The 17,311-nt window shown below is 37.4% G+C and overlaps 1 protein-coding gene across 5 annotated transcripts in view; it reads left to right on the top strand.

Moving 5' to 3' along the window:
* The first annotated feature begins 89 nt into the window (after positions 1-89).
* CARS1 (cysteinyl-tRNA synthetase 1) overlaps positions 90-17,311 on the top strand; it is a 37,847-nt gene continuing 20,625 nt past the window's right edge. Inside the window, exons 1-10 of one of the 5 annotated variants that reach the window (XM_062628115.1) lie at positions 90-208; positions 5,927-6,172; positions 9,050-9,141; positions 10,077-10,165; positions 10,473-10,569; positions 11,037-11,135; positions 12,106-12,255; positions 13,429-13,569; positions 14,325-14,413; positions 15,623-15,744. In XM_062628115.1, coding sequence (XP_062484099.1) covers positions 184-208; positions 5,927-6,172; positions 9,050-9,141; positions 10,077-10,165; positions 10,473-10,569; positions 11,037-11,135; positions 12,106-12,255; positions 13,429-13,569; positions 14,325-14,413; positions 15,623-15,744 — 1,150 coding nt within the window. In that variant the 5' untranslated portion in view covers positions 90-183. Of the gene's footprint in view, positions 209-5,877; positions 6,173-9,049; positions 9,142-10,076; positions 10,166-10,472; positions 10,570-11,036; positions 11,145-12,105; positions 12,256-13,428; positions 13,570-14,324; positions 14,414-15,622; positions 15,745-17,311 lie in introns of those variants that run through there. The other 4 variants (XM_062628114.1, XM_062628117.1, XM_062628116.1 and 1 more) reach the window with 4 other exon arrangements.

Raw genomic sequence — 17,311 nt, 5'->3', positions numbered from 1 at the left:
GCCCGCTTTGCGGGAGGGCGGTTTGAGTTCGGTGGGGGGTGGGAGGGCGGTGCTCCCCCGTTGCAGTGGTGACGCGATGCGCCCGTCGGAAGTAGCGTAAAGCGGGCGCGGCCGGGCGGGGCGAGGAGACGCTTCCGGGCATGCTGTTGCATCAGCTCCCGTGCGACGGGAGGAGGTAGCAGGATGGCAGCGGCCGCCGCCGAGCAGGGTAGGTTGGAGACCGGCGCTGGGGAGGCCTGGGGAGGCGAGGCGAGGGGTCCTCCGGGGTTGTCACGGCTCAGTGCGGGTTGGCGTCGCGGCTCCGCTGCTGTCACGGCGTGAGGTGGGCGTCGTGACGTCATGCGGCGGCAGAGAGGGGAGAACCGGCGACCCACAGCCTTGTCACGGCTGCTGAGACGTCGGGGCTGGAAATGGCGGATGGGGGCGATGGGGCGGTGCTCTGGCAGCCTCCTTAGCGTGTCCCTTGAGGCCCGTCGCGGCACAGGCCCCTGAAGTGCGGGCTAGTCAGTCATCACGACATGCTTGGGGCAGAGGCGAAGTGTGAAATCAGTCCCTCACACTCATCATTGCGTGGGTGTCCCTTTGGTGGTGGGTGACACAAGCAGCTCCTGATGCAACTTCAGGTTGTTGGGAGCGAGGAGTTAGAAGTGTAGTGCATCACTAGGTCTGAATGTTCATGGGGTAGTGGGAAACATGGATCCTCAAGTTCCGGCTGCATCTTAGACTGGTGCATATGGATCGGAGGATCCGGTACCTTTTGAGACCATGGGAGGCAAATCTCATGATGTCTCACTACTAATGTAAAGGTTAGTGATGACATGTAGTGATCTGTGAAAAAAAACACCTTGTAGTTTCTCAGTACTGACGTTTGGAACCAGCTGTTCTGCAGCTTGATGGGTTCTAAGAGATGTTAGATGGCTGCCAGATCGCTTAGTTAGTTGTGCACTGATCACCACATCATCTGCTCTCTTTCACCTGCCCCTGTCTCCCTTACTGTCTTTTTTAGTCATCTGTGTTCTCCCTTGAACTTTTTGAGTCAACCTGAACTTTTTGACTTTTCCGGACTTTTTTTTTCTGGTTGTGTTTTAATGATGGGTTATACTACACTCTTCCATATGGTAGGAGGACCAGGGTAGTCCTATAATTTTTGGCACTACTGTAACAAATGGAAACTTGGAATACCAGTAATACAGGTATGAAATACCATTATAATATGTAAGGGGTTGGAAATTTCTGTCATTCCAGTTAAGGATCTATAGATTCAAAGATTTTGCCCCTTTTTCTTTGTTACTGAATGTTACTTTGCTCTTTGTTCACCACAAGTAACATTCCTATGTAGGGGAGTCTGGAAACACTTGTTCTTGTCAAGGGGCTGACTTTTTCAGATGTGTTTTCAGTGTCTTAGTTAAGGTATGTGTCAAAATAAACCCCACTGGAGGCTCAGTTCAAGTGCGCTTTAAGATACTTTTTAGTTAAGCTTATTACTGGGCAAATAGTATTTGCTTTTTTACTGAACTTGTAATTGCTACATTTGGTTCAGGAAAAGTGTAAGTGAAACTTGCAGGGCTAAAGTGAGTACGGCTGACAAGTGCTTCCTTGGTGGGATACTTCATTTTAAAAATCCCTGCTCTTCTAAAGCCTCTATATCTTCGTGTGTGTCTTGAAAGTCCTGGGTGTCTCTGTCTGTGTGTGTGTATGCTGTGTGTTGGACAGATGGGATAGCTGTGTTGGTTCAATTATTCTGAAAGTTTTGTGGAAAAGGATAATAATATGTCTCGACTGAGCAGATAGTTGAACTTCCTTACAAAGCTACTGGAGTGACCAGCCAGAATGATAAATGGCCAGTTTGGAGCCATCTTAATAGTGAGACATATTATGCTTACCTTTTAAGAGTTTTTTCAAATCTGAGAAAGCCAAGTTGAAAGAGAAATGACATTTTAAAATATTCTGAAATGTCATAAGATCACTTCTCAGAGAATGCCTCTGCAGAAGTCCCAGAACATTTCAGTTGTCATCTAATTATGACTGACAAGGTTAGCAGGTTCAGGGAAGCTCAGGAAATCTAATTTTTCCCTGAAGCAAAGTAACTCCCTGTTTTTGTTTCAGCTAGCTTACTGCCTACTTTATGGCTTTTCTGTATGTACTTTCCTGTCAACACTTTCAAGGAACAGAGTTTTCATTTCCAGGTTAATAAAAGTGAAAAATTTCCATCAAATTTGATATTGTATAGGTTACACAGAAGAATATGTGACAATTACGTTGCCCAAAGAGATTGAGTAGTGACAATTATTGTATTAGAATTGTATTAATTAATGTCTCTGGTGGAATACTTTCAAAACAACTTTTTAATGTGGGGGAGTGTGGTGTGTCTTACATTATTAATTCTTGTGATTTTTTTAAGATTATTTTGCTACCTCTCAATGCTCATACTCAGTGCTTGTTTTCTTAACAGTCATATAATTTGACATCTATGGATCATTCCATTCACATGAAATAACAGTGTTATGCAACAGCTCTGTAATACTCCTGCATTTTGTTTCAGGAAGACAATTCCTAATGCAATTGACTAGTAGCAAGTCTAATTTTTCTGGTTTGGGAGGGGAAAATAGTTGTAGTCAGAGGGAAGGCCTGTTTCTTAGTCTGATTTCCTAAACCAACAGGGGTAACCCAGGTCAGGCCTATATACATCCATTGGCCCTTCTACCTCAAAACTTTTTGAATCCATTGATTGGTATGAATTACATTTGATGGTGGACTGCCTTTTGCATAAAGTTGGAAGACTGAGCAAAGATGGGGGATGAGGATGGGGGTACTGAAGTGATGGGCAGAGGGGCTGAAGCACTTAAGAGGTACCAGGAAATATTTCCATGGAAGTGTATGATGAATTAAGGCATTGAGAGACACTGAGAGGAGGGAACTGGTGCTACAGAATACGAATCACAGGATTTTAAAAAAAAAAAAGTTTCTGTAGATTCACTGTTCTTGGTTTTAGTAGTGATGTAAATGAAATCAGAACTGACTTTTATGTATAATTTTTACCAATTTCTTTTGCTTGAAAAGAAATGGTCCTCTGATATACTGCCTTCCAAAAGATCATGTTACCATATTCATTCTTTCTTCCCAGGAGAGCACCCTGTGCTTCAGAAGAGCTTTCGTTTTGTTAGTTCAGCCCAGTTTGGAGCTACTCACAAGAATGCCAGGAATGAAAATTATTTTGTTCTGTATTACTGAAATAATATGCTCAGAGTTATCGCAGAATTACACTGATCACTCAGCACTCTCAAACACAGCAGATTTGCTTTTATCTCAGCATCTGACAGCAGCAGAGAGTAGACCACATCTGTGCTAGCTTTAAGCTAGCTGTCATGGTTTCAAAAGTAGCTGTCAGTCTAGAAAACAAGTTTGGAGCTCAGCACAGCCTGTGAAACCAATGTGGGAAACTCGTATTGGTACAGTGAGCCTCCCGGAAGCTCGGGAGTGCTATGGCTCAGATGTTGCTGTGCCCTAAGAAACTTTGTTGACAGCTGCTCAGGTGTGTTCATGCTGTACTGCGCTTCCTGTGGTGTGCAGTCATGGATGTGAGTTTGGGCTGAATTTGACTCAGCAATCAGTCTCAACGTAAAGACATCCTCCTGTTAGGTCTCCTGGGCTAACTGGTTTCTTTGATGTATTACACTTTCAAGTCTGCTGTTGCTCTTGCAGTTAGACATAACATCAAACTTTATAATTTTAAGTATTAATGTGTGTGCCAAGATTTCTCAAAGTAATTTTGGTTGCTCTGCTTATCAGGGCTGAGCTGGGATTGACACTCACAGGCAGTATTTGCCATCTCTCCTTACCAAAAGTAGCTTGTATGAGTTCTATCATCTTTGTTGTATTTGTGTGTTAGTTTATGCAGCTTCCCTTTTAGATTGGTTTACAGATGTGGTTGGAAAGCACTTACATTGTTTCAGATACAGTGATCTGCTTCCCATTAGCAGCCTGGTGTGTGAATAATAGTCATAATAACCCTAATAATACTTTGCAAATTGAGTGCTGCTTTCCTTGCCATAGATCTTTAAAGATCTTTTCTTTGAGATATAGTTTAATTTCTACATGGATCATTCTTATAGTACTTTTTTTTCTTTGCCTTCTCTCATGATTCATGGATACGAAGTTGACATTCAAGGAAGACATGTTTTAGGTTTCTGTAATTAATGAACATGACTATTTCAGACTATTCCAAACTATTTCATGTGTATAAACATGTGAACTTCTGTGATGATGAACATCAGTAAATATTTAGGAGCCTGAAAAGTTTATAGTAAAACTAACTATGTGAGCTAAAGCTTAATCCCATTCAGCCAGGTAAAGGCAAGCACATAAGGTCTAGTTATGAACCATTATTTACTGTTATTCATTTATACTGAACAATTGCATACACAGCCACTGAGAAGGACTGACACTTTGCATGAATCTGACTTTGCTTTTGTGTATGAATTCTAAATATCTTTTGTACCCTTATGGTTTTGGGTAGGGTTTTTTTTAATTATTATTTTTATAACCACTCGCCTTTTTTATTAGTTCTGCTGGTGTGCCACTATATCTCATTTACATTCAAAAGGGTCAAACACAGACATACTTGGTATCTAGCTGCTGTTTCCCTGTCTTCCTGAGTTCCTGTAGAATATTTTAGTAATGTATTTCCTTACAGGAAGTGAGCTGCTCATAAAGTCTTAACTGATGATCTTTGGAAAACCTTCAGTTCTGCTGTTCCTCACATCCTCTCCTAGCCATCACTTCCTTATCTACTTTCATCCTTCCCTTTCCAAGAGTGCTGGTCCATGGATGCTTGCGGTGCTTTGGGAACTACTCGTGCAGAAAATGTTTGTACTATAGTGTAAGGAGTAGTGCCTGTGGCAGTGGCTTCTGTTGGGGTTAGGGAGCAGTGACAGGCGGTGTGATACTGCCACTTGCTTCACTGTGCTATGACCTTGACTACATCTTAAATTACCTTCTTGGCTCACTACCTAAGCAGGGTATTGGCTTAATGTTTATACAGTACTGTGAACACAAATGGAGTTACAGATGTTGAATCACTGTAGGAAAAATGAATGCTAGTTTTACTTAGTGTCTGTGCTAGCCCAAATGCTGTAGCCTCCATACCTACTACTTCATACCCACTGACTTTGAGAGGGCTTGCAGTTACTGAGTGCATCCCCACTAACTCACAGAACCCTTCTTCTGCTCTGTGTTCCTACGTTTGTAAACATAGAATCCAGTTGAACCTGTATTGCCTCTATACCAAATCAATCATGGAATTAAAAAATTGCAAGGGAGGAGCACAATCTAATATCCTTTCTGTTCATTTGTGTAGAACTCTTAAAATAGGTCATAGGAGAGGTATGTAAATATACAGCAACAGCATAAGTTTTGAGTTGTAGAGCAAGTAGGAGTAACTGAGCATCATTCTGGGAGCTTGCATGCAGACACTGGTCCTGTAAAGATTTGAGGATATGTTCAACTTCAGTAGACATATTCACAGCCGATTCACATTGTTTAGAATTAATCATAATTAAGTAATTACAGTATGAGTGTTTTAGCAGTGTGGTAAGGGGTGACTGATTAGGTTTGCTGTGTGTCAAGAATTTTCTCCAATTTCATGTAGATAACATTTCTTCATGAAAAGGACCTGTGCTTTTGTCCTTCATACTCTTTGTGAAGATATCTCCAAAAACTTACCGCAGCATGAACATAATCCTATTAATAGGAAATATTAATAGGAAATATACAGTTATTCAGTAGCTTATGTTAAATATACTTTCTCAATTTTTTTGTCAGTTGCCAGAACTAATTTAGAGGGGAGATGTATAGTATAAGGATATATTTTGGTCATGGGATCGCCTTCTTTTAATGCTGACCAAATGTCCTGTGCCTCTCTTTACAGCTTCCAGCTACAATTTTATTCTGAGCATTAGTGAAGAGGAAGCCAGGGTGAAGGCTTTGAACGAGTACCTGAGCACTCGTAGTTATATCCAGGGGTTCACATTTTCACATGCAGATGTGGAGGTATTCAGAAAGTTTTCGAGGCCACCTGTGGACCAGTATATCCATGTTGTCCGGTGGTACAGACACATAAAAGCAATCTATGATGGCAGCAGTGAAAAAAATGAGCCTTGTAAACTTCAAACAAGTGAGTAATATGAAACTGATGGGCAGGTTATAGACTAGCTGACATTGTATTGTTTTTATTGCTGAGAATTTCTAGAGGTTCCCTTTCATACTCTCTTGCACACTTTAAAATTTACCGTATCGACTTGTGTTCAAGGTCATGAATACATACAGTTACTGTGCTGTATGTACAGTTACTGTACATACAGTTCTTGCATACAGTTACTGTGTAATGGATAGATCCTGGCCTATTTGAATGCTAAATCTCTGTTTCAATATTTCTTTGGCTTTAAAATTCCTTAGTGTACAGAATTTGATTATATGTATTTTATTTAAAAAGCCAGCCACTGGATTGTAAAAGAATGTGTGTGTTTTAGCTTGTTCCCTAAAATATCAGGGTTTGCTCAGTCCACTTTTGTTTTGTTTTGTTTTGTTTTGCTTTTTTTTCCCTGAAATTGTAACTAAATAATTGTTATATAATATACAAGTTCATTACAAAGTAAACTGAAAACTGCCTCTTAGGGTTGTTATTAACACCGAATTTCAAAAAGAATGTTTGGGGTTCTTTTTTAACCCTGGCAATTCAGGCATTGCTAATGATTTGAGGAAATACTAAGTGGTTAATCTGGGTCATTGTGTAAGCATGGGTGCTGGCATTTTTGGGAGCTGCATCACTCTTCTGAGTTGTTTTCCAATGAACTAGCCTAATTTAATTGCTCTATAGCAAGATCCTTGCCTAGGTAGTCATGAAATAATAATAATAACACCAGCACCACAGAGCTGTTGTATAGTGCTTGCAATACCTACTAACAGATGCATAATGTCTGTCATTTTTGCTGATGATTGTTGACTAATACTACTCCAGTGCCATCCTCTCACGAGGATGTGTCCTCAATTCCTGTCAGACCAGCAGTTAAAATCAGACTGCTGCGAGTAGATTCTGTATATGTGTGTGTACCTGCATGTGCTTGTTCTGGTTACTGATTTCCTTTTAGCAGTTCAGGGATCTCAGCTATACTGCTGGCTCTAATAGCAGATTTAATGCTGCTAACCAAAATGTTTTGCAGACTTTCATGGATCAGGTTGGAGCAATTAGAGAAAAGGTTTCTGTTTTCCTGTCCATAGAATCTTTAATGTTAAGTCTCTCTTTCTGAAGACTTACGTCTTGTTATCTTTTAGATCTGTATATATGCATCAGAAGTCCTGAAATGGTGTTCTGCAGTGGTCACTATGAAAATGACATGTGAATCTGCCACGTCTTAGACCTTGGATATTTTATCAGTGTTTTTTTTTCAGGTGTATCAGAGAGCTCATGGGATGGTTTAGAGCAAATGAACTTCAGTTCAACCAGGGGAAAGACTGTAGCTGGCAGAGACATATTTGAACAGACTAAACAGTGTGCCTTTTACTTTGCCCTTGGTGTCTATGTAGTGGATATAATGTGTGCCTAACTCACAAGCTGAGAACTTTACAGTGCAGTATCTGTTTTTTTTCTTATGTTTAGTGTGGTTTTAAGTAAAGAAAGCTTTACAGATTTATCTTTATTAGACTAACCCACATAGGCTTCTTTCCCTGAGGGAAGCGTTAGCCGCAATTAAGCATGCTAGTGTAATCTTTGTAAATCAAAAAGTAAACATATACCTTGGTATATGATCTGTGTTATGTATAGACTACTTCTGAACTTGAGGTATTATGTTAAGGAGTACCTCATACAATTAAATATTTAGAATAAACACATTTCTGTGGATTTGTAACATAGAGATTAAACGGAGTCCATTTGTGAGACAGAGTTCTGCATTTAATTCCCCCCCCCCCCTTATTTAGGCAGTTACTCAAGAAAGGAAGATGAAGAAATTATGAAAGTTTGCCTTACTTAGAGGTTTTCAGCCAAAAATTCATACAAAGATATCAAGGGAAACAGTTAATGAAGAGCACCCTAGATGCAGAACAAGAAAGGCATTTTGTTGTCAAAACAGATATTTTGTATATTTTAATTGCGACTAAAATGGCATACCACAAGAATTCCTAAAGACAGTGCCGTGTGTATTAAGCTGGCAGCCTTGCTGTATTTTTGAATTTCCTGGTTTGCTTTCATTCCTAGTTAATGTGATGATTAGTTTAACATCATTACAGCTGTAAGCAGCCCTGTGCAGAGCATCGGCAACTCTGACAGATGACATCCTCATGCTTTGGTTGAAAAATCCTTTAACATCTATGTTGCTTCTTAAAATTTTAAAAGAAAGCAAGAATGTTGCCACTAATATTACCCTCTATTTTATTTACTCTCTTTAATGGCAAAATTTAGCCTTTTGCTGAATTGGTAAATGTTTTAAAAAATGGGTTGTGTGCGTAGCAACAATGTATGATAAAAAAGCTGAGGTTCTTTCTAAGCCTTTCTGTCTCCCCTCCCTCTCACCCTGAGTACACATACTCTGTCAGTATTGGCTCTAGAGACTAACTCTGATCTCTGGTGATTTTTTGCAACTTCTGTGTGAGAAAAAGTCACATGCAGTCACAGTAATATCAGTGGCTTTGCAGAAGGCCCAGGACTGTCGTAACACTGAATTAGTAATGCATTATATTTCAAAGTTCTTGTTAATGCTTTAACTGAATTGCATGCTCTTACTTTTATACCTTTTTCCTGATACTTGAATCAAAAGTTAATAGCAATGGCTAGTCAGAAAGTAGAAAATAAACTAGAGCGAAATAATGTAGTGACTTTGTAGGAAGCTCTAAACAACTAGTTGGATTACTAGGATTGAAGCTGCTTTGTCTAATTCTATGTGGGTTTTTTTCCTTGTGATATAACTTAACAGTTTGATAAAGAGAAAATGTTGTATTATAAAACTGTTTGTGGAAAGTGTCTTTTCAGTTTTCTTTAAACTGTTCTTTCCCCTAGGTAAAGGCAAGCGTGTGCAGCCACCCTGGTCTCCCCCTGAAGGAACAAAACATTCTAGGCTCTGCCTCTACAACAGCCTAACTCGCAATAAGGTGACTAAACGAAAGAAAAGTGGAGATTTCCATAGAAACACAAACAGAGAAGTCATCAAATATTAATTTCTTAAGTGTTTACCCTATCAGTACACAGGCTTTTGGGTTGTGTTTTGTAGAATCTTAACAAGCACGTGCCAGAGATGCTGGGTCAGTAGCGTGTGTTTGTTGGGCAAGTGTTTAAATATACTATTTTTATATAGATTTGTATATCTTTCTATATTAGATATTATAAATTGGATATTATTGTACTACACAATACAAATATTGTATATGATGTATTTTAATATGTAATTTTATATAGTATTTATATATGTTATCTATTTATTCTACACAATAAATGTACACTACAAGTGTATGTGTGTTGCATTATATGTACTTTCAAATTGCAAGTTATGATCATGGAAAATAGCCAGGGGTTCAACTGTAATGCACACAAGTATAGGCAATGTGAATGGAATAAAATCAGTTTCTTTCTTTAGATGTTGTCTGTGTAATAGAAACTGTAAACTTCTTGTGGTCGTTTGAAGGCCTTTTGGGAAAGAGTGGAAATATTAGCAATACTAATGTTACATGGGATGTAATATCCAAGTATGTGTGAAATGATTATACTCTTTAACCTTTTTCAATTCAAAATAAAGCTTGACCTTCTCTTTTACAAACACAGCTTGAATAATGCCCTGACTAGTCCATATCTTTGTAAACTGATATCTTGACGGATAAGAGTACAGATAACTGAAGCAGCCACACCCTGTTCTCTCTTTTACATGATAAAACTAGTAGTGATCTTTTCTTACACAAAACTGGGAGTGGAATAACTATTCTTTTTTTTTGTATTTATAATCCATGTTTTCATATTCTCATCTCCAAAAGCAGTGTTATTGGCCTGTGATCTTCGTTTTTTTCTCATTACTGTATTTTCCCTTTCAATTAAGGAAATATTTCAGCCTCAGAATGGAAAAAAGGTCCTGTGGTACTGCTGTGGTCCAACAGTTTATGATGCTTCTCACATGGGACATGCCAGGTACTGCAGTTCCTTATTTTGATGTAGGAAATAACAGTGCCTATTGGAAGAAAAAGATTAATAGGAAAAGGCACTTTATTTAGATGAGTGTATTACTAGACAATAGCCTTATTAGACTCAATGCTTCAAATTTAAGATTAAAAGCATGTTATAATATTATGTCACTGATTAAAAATTTACAAGCAGATAAGGGAAAATTAAAACTTCTGTAAAATTATTCACTCTGAGATTAAAGTAGTTTGTGCATAGTATAGAAATAGACTTGAGGTGATCACTAAAAACACCCCTATATCTTTTATATTTTTAGGTCATACATCTCATTTGATATCCTGAGAAGAATCTTGAGGGATTATTTTAAATATGATGTTTTCTATTGTATGAATATTACAGATATTGATGATAAGGTAAGGTCTTTTTAAACTGCAATCTAAAATATTGTGCTTTCAGCATGAAAGTCAGAGAGTCATATGTAATTGCCATTCCATAAGCCAAGGTAAATCTTACACTTATTAACTTAGACATACATTTTTGTATGCAAAGCCACTGATTTTTTGGTGAGGGGTTTTTGTTTGCTTGGTTTTATTTTTCTGTTCTGTAGCATTCCTTCTGTAGCAAAGCCTGTATTCTTGTATATAAATGTATGTTGTCATAAGTAATGAAGACTAAGCATTTTACAAAGATAATTTATTTGCCTGTTGTCAGATGCCTATTAACTCTCTCGAGGTAGCTGGTTAACTATGTATGGTGTGTTTAATTTGTATTACTGCGTGAAATTCTTATAGCTTGCCAAATTAGTAGGGATTCTGAAATGCCTTTGGTATGTAAGAGGTATTTGATTCACAAAAAATACTTCCATGTTTCTGCTTTGTAGATCATCAAGAGAGCAAGACAAAATTACCTTTTTGAACAGTATAGAGAGAACAAATCAGCACCACATCAGCTACTTGAAGATGTTAAAACTGCCTCAGAGGTTGGCATGGTATTTAGTGTCTGCTGGTATCTTAGGTTCTCAATAATGTAGCAAAGCATCTAAAAAACACCTCTAACTTTGCTACCTCCTCAAACTTTCTGCTTGTGTCAATTATTCTATTGAAAATTATTCTATTGAACTGGTACCACCCAAATTAGAAATGTTACTGGAGCTGCACATCGCTTTGATTTTTCCATTGGTTTAAAATTGCCAAGAACTATTGGTGTAAAAGGCATGTCTGACTCAGGTCCGTAGAACTTGTTTGCAAGTGCGTGTATGTTGTTTTTGGGGTATTAGATGTTTGTGTGTTAGAATTCAAACGTCAAAAATAATCCTTTAAAGTAGTTTTGAAATGGTAGTATGTCCATAATTTTTTAAAGCTTGTAAGATTGGTGGCCTTGGAAAGACCAAAAAGTCTCCAAAGCTTTAGGGATTTAATAAATTCTGTATGCTGGACTGAAGGTGGAGGAAGGTGATTGTCTGGTCATTTTTAGAACAACAGATCACAAGGAGATGATCAGTCTAGTGAATTGAATACAGGCCTGAGAATGGGAGGCTTGGAAATTTTGCCCAGCTATCATTGCCTGACATTCTCTCTAAGCATAGCATTTAATCTCTCTATGTTTCACATTAAAGCTTCTCCTTTACACATTTGTGATAATCAACTGTGTAATTAAAGTGATCAACTGCATAGAAAATGAAAATTACTAAACAACAATAATGATGATGTAGTTGTTTACAAAGTCTTTTTGAAAAACTGAATTTGGGTGTGTAGTAAATTCTTATGACTTCACTTTTATTTCTGATGAGGAGTATGTTTCAGTAGTTTTATATCAAAGCTTTTTAGCTGGCATAATTATTATTCATCACAAGCAAGGTACTGTGTGTTTAGGATAATACATTGTGTGTGGAACATAGCGGTACTGTACTGAAACTTGCTTTCTAAAAATTATTTTTTTTTAAATTCTAGCTTTTTTCAGTTAAATTAAATGAGATAACAGACCCAGATAAAAAGCAAATGTTGGAAAGAATTCAGAATGCAGTGAAGTCTGCTTTTGGTCCTCTGCAAGAAGCTGTGCAAGCTAAACTCCCTGAAGAAGAGATCAACAGCTGCCATGAGGTCAGTTTGAGCTCCTTTTAAATCGCAGTTTTAAAATTGTATTTGACTTATAATTGTTAGGGGAGTTAAAAATAATCTTATCTTATTCCTTGCAACATTATGGACATTTTTATTCATAAGAAGAGGTAATGTGGGGATGAAGACTTTGTAATATTTTGTATTCCATAAAAGAAGTTTGATCCTTAAGTTCAGCTATATAGTTTTTGGATGCTGTTTTTACTAATTACTTTCCCCCCTCCCACTGTGACAATTAGTTAATTTTAGCTTTCCAATGGGGATTTTTCTCTTATGTGTATTTAGTTTCTTTTTGACTTCTTTTGTCCTGATGAGCTAATTGCAGTATAGATTACTGAATATGCATTTAGGACATCTCAGTTACTGGTGGCAATTTTCTACACAAGTGTTTCTATCTGTGATCAGAGAAAAAAATACATCCCAAAAATATTTACATTTAGGGACAATAATCCTATTGACTTTATTGGGCTTCAGTACTGTCCCAGTAACCAAGTCAGTCAATATAATTACTGTCTTTTAGTAATTAATTTACACTTTCATCTTTTCTTGCTTTTGGATTATTTGTGGTAGCTGCTGTAGGAAGTATAGGGTATGTGCTCCCTTCTGGAGAAGAGTCTCTCTAAATTATCTTTTTTTCAGCTATTCTAATATGAAGTGGCTTTATGAAGTGTATTCTCACCTAGCAGAATTGTCAAACCAACTAAAATCTAAGCAGTCATGCCTTCTGGGCTATATCCTAAAAAAAAAAAAAAAATATTAGTGTAAAATGTTCAGATTAGTCTTTCAAACACTTTTTAGCAATGTGCACTGTAAGGCTTCTGTTAGATTATCCCTTAGTGAGGGGGTGAGGGGGAGAGCAGGTGATCTGATACAACTGCAGGTCCCATCCAGTGTTTACAGTGTAAGTTTCACATGCCTGTTTAAGTATTGATATCAAAACAGATATCACTTACCAGTTTATCTTCCTTCCTCTGATTGCTTCATCCATGTTTATGAAGGGCAATGTGATAAAAATCTGGTAGAAGCCTGGATTACTCTGTATTCATAGCCAAGTGTCTTTTTCTTCAAACAAGCTTTTCTGTTTGAAGTAAGATCTGTCTGCAGAGTTTAAACAGGGCAAGTGTTTGATCACTTGTACTTACCATTATTGTTTTATAGAGACTGTTGGAAGAAGCGAAAGATTTGCTGTCTGACTGGTTGGACACAAAATTTGGCAGTCAGGTGACTGACAATTCCATATTCTCAAAGCTTCCCAAATTCTGGGAGGGGGAATTTCATAAGGATATGGAAGCACTCAATGTAAGTAAGCGAACTCTTATGAAAGTGTGCCATGCCTCATAATACCCAGAATACAATTTAGTTCCTTAATAGCTTTCAAAGACCTCATATTTCAGCCTTATTCAACTATTTCCTTTAATGTGAATAGGTAGCTGTTAAACTAGCACCTGTTCTGTTTCCATCCCCACAGTCTTGAATCAAATGTGCATGTTACCAGAGCCAGTTAACTGGTGATCAGGTTTGACATGTGCACTCCATCCCTTCCCTTCGGTGTAACATGGACTTACGGGCTTACGATCACCGACTGATCCGGAAGTTTGAGAAGTCTGAGTCTGTTAGCTGCACAAGGGACCGCTGTCAGCCTAAGCATTTAGACTGGTTGTTTACCAGTCTTCAGCCACTAAGAAATTGTGTGACGATAACAGTCAAGGACAAGTTACAGATGAAATGCCATGTCATATGCAATGGTTCAGATCAGTGAAGGTTTATTTATTTACCTGCAAGTCAGAGGGACTACCTGTCTGTTCTGTCAGAATTGCAATAAATGGAAGAGCTGACATCTCCTGCAGTAGGTTGTTGTTAACATAGCCTTAAAGGCTAAGGAAAAAATGTCACAGCACATTGTTTCAGAGCAGAAAGCTTGAAATAGGATTCTTGGCTGTCCCTTACTTTGGAGCCAATTTTTAACCGATGTATAGTGTATATATTTTAGTGCATATTTTATATGTATAAATAATTACGTTTATACATAGAAAGATTCTACTTTTTATCTGTAGGTTTTACCTCCAGATGTTTTAACGCGGGTTAGTGAATATGTGCCAGAAATTGTGGATTTTGTGAAAAAGATTGTGGATAATGGTTATGGGTAAGTTTGTTACTGGATACTTTTGTTGTGTGCTTATACTATATCAGGGCTAGAATGATTGCTTTGAACACTTACCTGTGAACTGGTTTCTCTATTCTCATATGCAGTAGTAGTCTTTTCCTGGAGTAGAGTTTTATCAAATAAAGGAACTTCAGGTTTCTTTGCAAAAGACTATTTCTCACTTGATGAAAATGTGCTATTTCATGTTTTTTGTGATGTCTTACAAAAAGAGAAGTTAGGTTATTAAATTTATAGAGAGAAATCCTCATTCATTAAAATAAATAGTCAAAATTCCATTCCCTTGAACTGTATTTGACTCCTGGCCTTCAGAAAGGCGTTTCAAAAATGGATGCCTTGCCAGATGCCTAGAACTTAGTTGTAAATAACGTAAGTCATTTGTTTTTGGGTTTTTTTAAGTAATCATGAACTCTTTTTCTGCCATTGTCTAATATTTGTGAAAATCAAGCTAATACTCTAGAAGTTCCTGAGTATCATGTTAGATTCCCCTCTGAAATTTCTGAGTTCTCTCTTCTTTTTTTTCTTCTCTGATATGGGTGTATTTTTAATTGTGAAAAAAGCAAACTGTGGTTCAGACTGCCATAATTGCTCTTGCATGTTCTTCCTTTTAAACATACATTTTAAAATTTTCTTTAAAAAGCCAACCAACAACCAAAAAGACCAAAACAAACAAACAAACAAACAAAACACCAAATAGGGGTGGGCACATTGCATTTTTTGCGCTGAATTATCAGCATTCCTGGTGCAGCTGAAACTTACTTTAGAGTCAGTTTTTATTACAGCTGCTGTGGGACAAAATTAACAGTGAAGGAGGACAACATGGACTGTCAAACATAGAATCATACTATATTATTGCAAAATATAATACATACAAAAAAAGGGTCAGAGGTATTGTAAATATTTCTTCTCTTGGTAGTGTAATTTCACATCTCTGCTCCTAAGAGTTTAACATGAAAGATGTTAGTTGTTTTCCCTGTGATCAATTTTATTATGTCTTTTGATGATCTGTCTAAAGTCTTTATGGTAAGGCTTTCAAACTTAGGCTCACCTAATTTATCTTTAGAGTACTGAGCAGTGCCATACTGTGTGTGGTTTCATTAGAGAGCACAAGTTTAACACAGTGATTTCTGGGATAAAATTCAGTTAAGTATTGGTAGAAAGTTAGCTAAATAATAATCTTTAACTTTTCAGGTATGTGTCCAATGGATCTGTATACTTTGATACTGTGAAGTTTGATTCCAATGAAAAACACTCCTATGCTAAGTTGGTTCCTGAAGCTGTAGGTGATCAAAAAGCTCTTCAAGAGGGTGAAGGTAAAAGGGAGAAATAACATTTGCTGAACAAACTGATGTTGTGCTGATCTCTTCAGTTGATTTCACTGACATTTAGATCAAAGTTACTGTCAGAGTTGGCTTACTTGCTGCACTTTCTTTACCCGTAGATTTCTTTTCCGAAGTTTTGTAGTTTGGGCCAGTGCTTTCATGGAAGTTTTTAATTGGAAAATACCAAGAAACATTATTCATTATAGTATGGTTTTGGGTTGATTTTCTTTGTTGGTTGGTGGTGGTTTTTTTTGGTCAGAATTGTGAATAACTCAGTCATTTGATGATAGTCCTGTTACTTGGCTGTTCATCTGGTTCAAAGTAGGAGGAGCAGACTTGAAGCTGGGTCTTCCACATACCAAGTGAAAGCTCTCCGCATAAGGCTGTAGTTCTTTCATGACAAATATTTGGGTTCCTCTTTCCTAACAGAACTCTTTTTACTTTGTAAATATTGCTGTATTGAACTAAATCCAAATATGGAGATTTTTTTAATTGTCTTTTTTTTACCTTGAGCCATAGCAGAGGAGTAGCTTAGTAGCTTAAAATGCTTAAACCAGATTCATTAGTTATCTGCTTCTAAGGTTGTAAGGTTTTAGTAGCAAATCACCCACAAATTCTACCAGAAAAACATTAAAAGGTTTTAGTATAACACTCATACAAGGGAGAATTAGGGCACTTATGCCAGGTGAAACTAGCAGTATCTGAGAAATGCAGCTTAAAATGGGTAAGATTTTTTTTTCTTCATAATTCAAACCCTTATAGCTGAAATCTTCCATGTGAAACAAAAGGTGCTAGGTTAAACCCACCATCTTTATGGTAATATGAATGTATCATTTCCACCACATAACCGGTCACTTTCTGTTGAATTGTTGTGTCCTTTTGCAAATAGGAACCAGTGCTGAGTGATAAATGTAACTAACCAAGGGTATGCATATGTCAAGTTAGTGCTTGTCAGATTAGTTGCTTTGACTCATTTGTAATGGTTGTCCTTATCCTGACAGATAATGTCATTTTGACTATTAAAGGCAACAGGAATGCTAAGCTTTGAAATTGCACTTAAATAAAAGCACAATACTATTAAAGTGCATGATGTTAGATATTCTAAACAATTGAGATGGCAGATATCTCAACTTGTACATCAGAATTAATTTACACGTTAAACCTCAACAGTCTTGTCTTTAATCTGTTTTTGACTCTACCACCAGAGGTGGTATTGTTACTCACTTTTAGTCTTGGGACAGTACTGCAGAAATGGTAAATTATGTGTTTTACAGATGTTACAATGAGAGTGTCACCTTATGATGATAAAAACTAGCAGCAAATAATACCTAACACATCTCTGATGGTAACAAAACAGTAAACATAACCTTTCTGTGCAGCAACTGAGATTAGGGGTGCAAAAAAAAATATGCTATGATCAAGTTGTGTGTGCAGGTTAAGACAATTGTAGTCTTAATTTGGATCCTTCTGACTTCAGAGTGAATTGATTCCATGGTCTTACTTGGCTATAAGGGTTTTTGTTTCTGTATTACTTTTTCTGTAACTGCAATATTGGAAT

The sequence above is a fragment of the Pezoporus occidentalis genome, unplaced genomic scaffold (assembly GCF_034315485.1).
Source record: "Pezoporus occidentalis ecotype Australia unplaced genomic scaffold, CSIRO_AGI_Poc_V1 ctg31, whole genome shotgun sequence".
In the NCBI taxonomy this organism is placed as follows: domain Eukaryota; kingdom Metazoa; phylum Chordata; class Aves; order Psittaciformes; family Psittacidae; genus Pezoporus; species Pezoporus occidentalis.
Note: the sequence above shows the minus strand (reverse complement) of the source record. Positions and strands in the feature narration are given on the sequence as shown.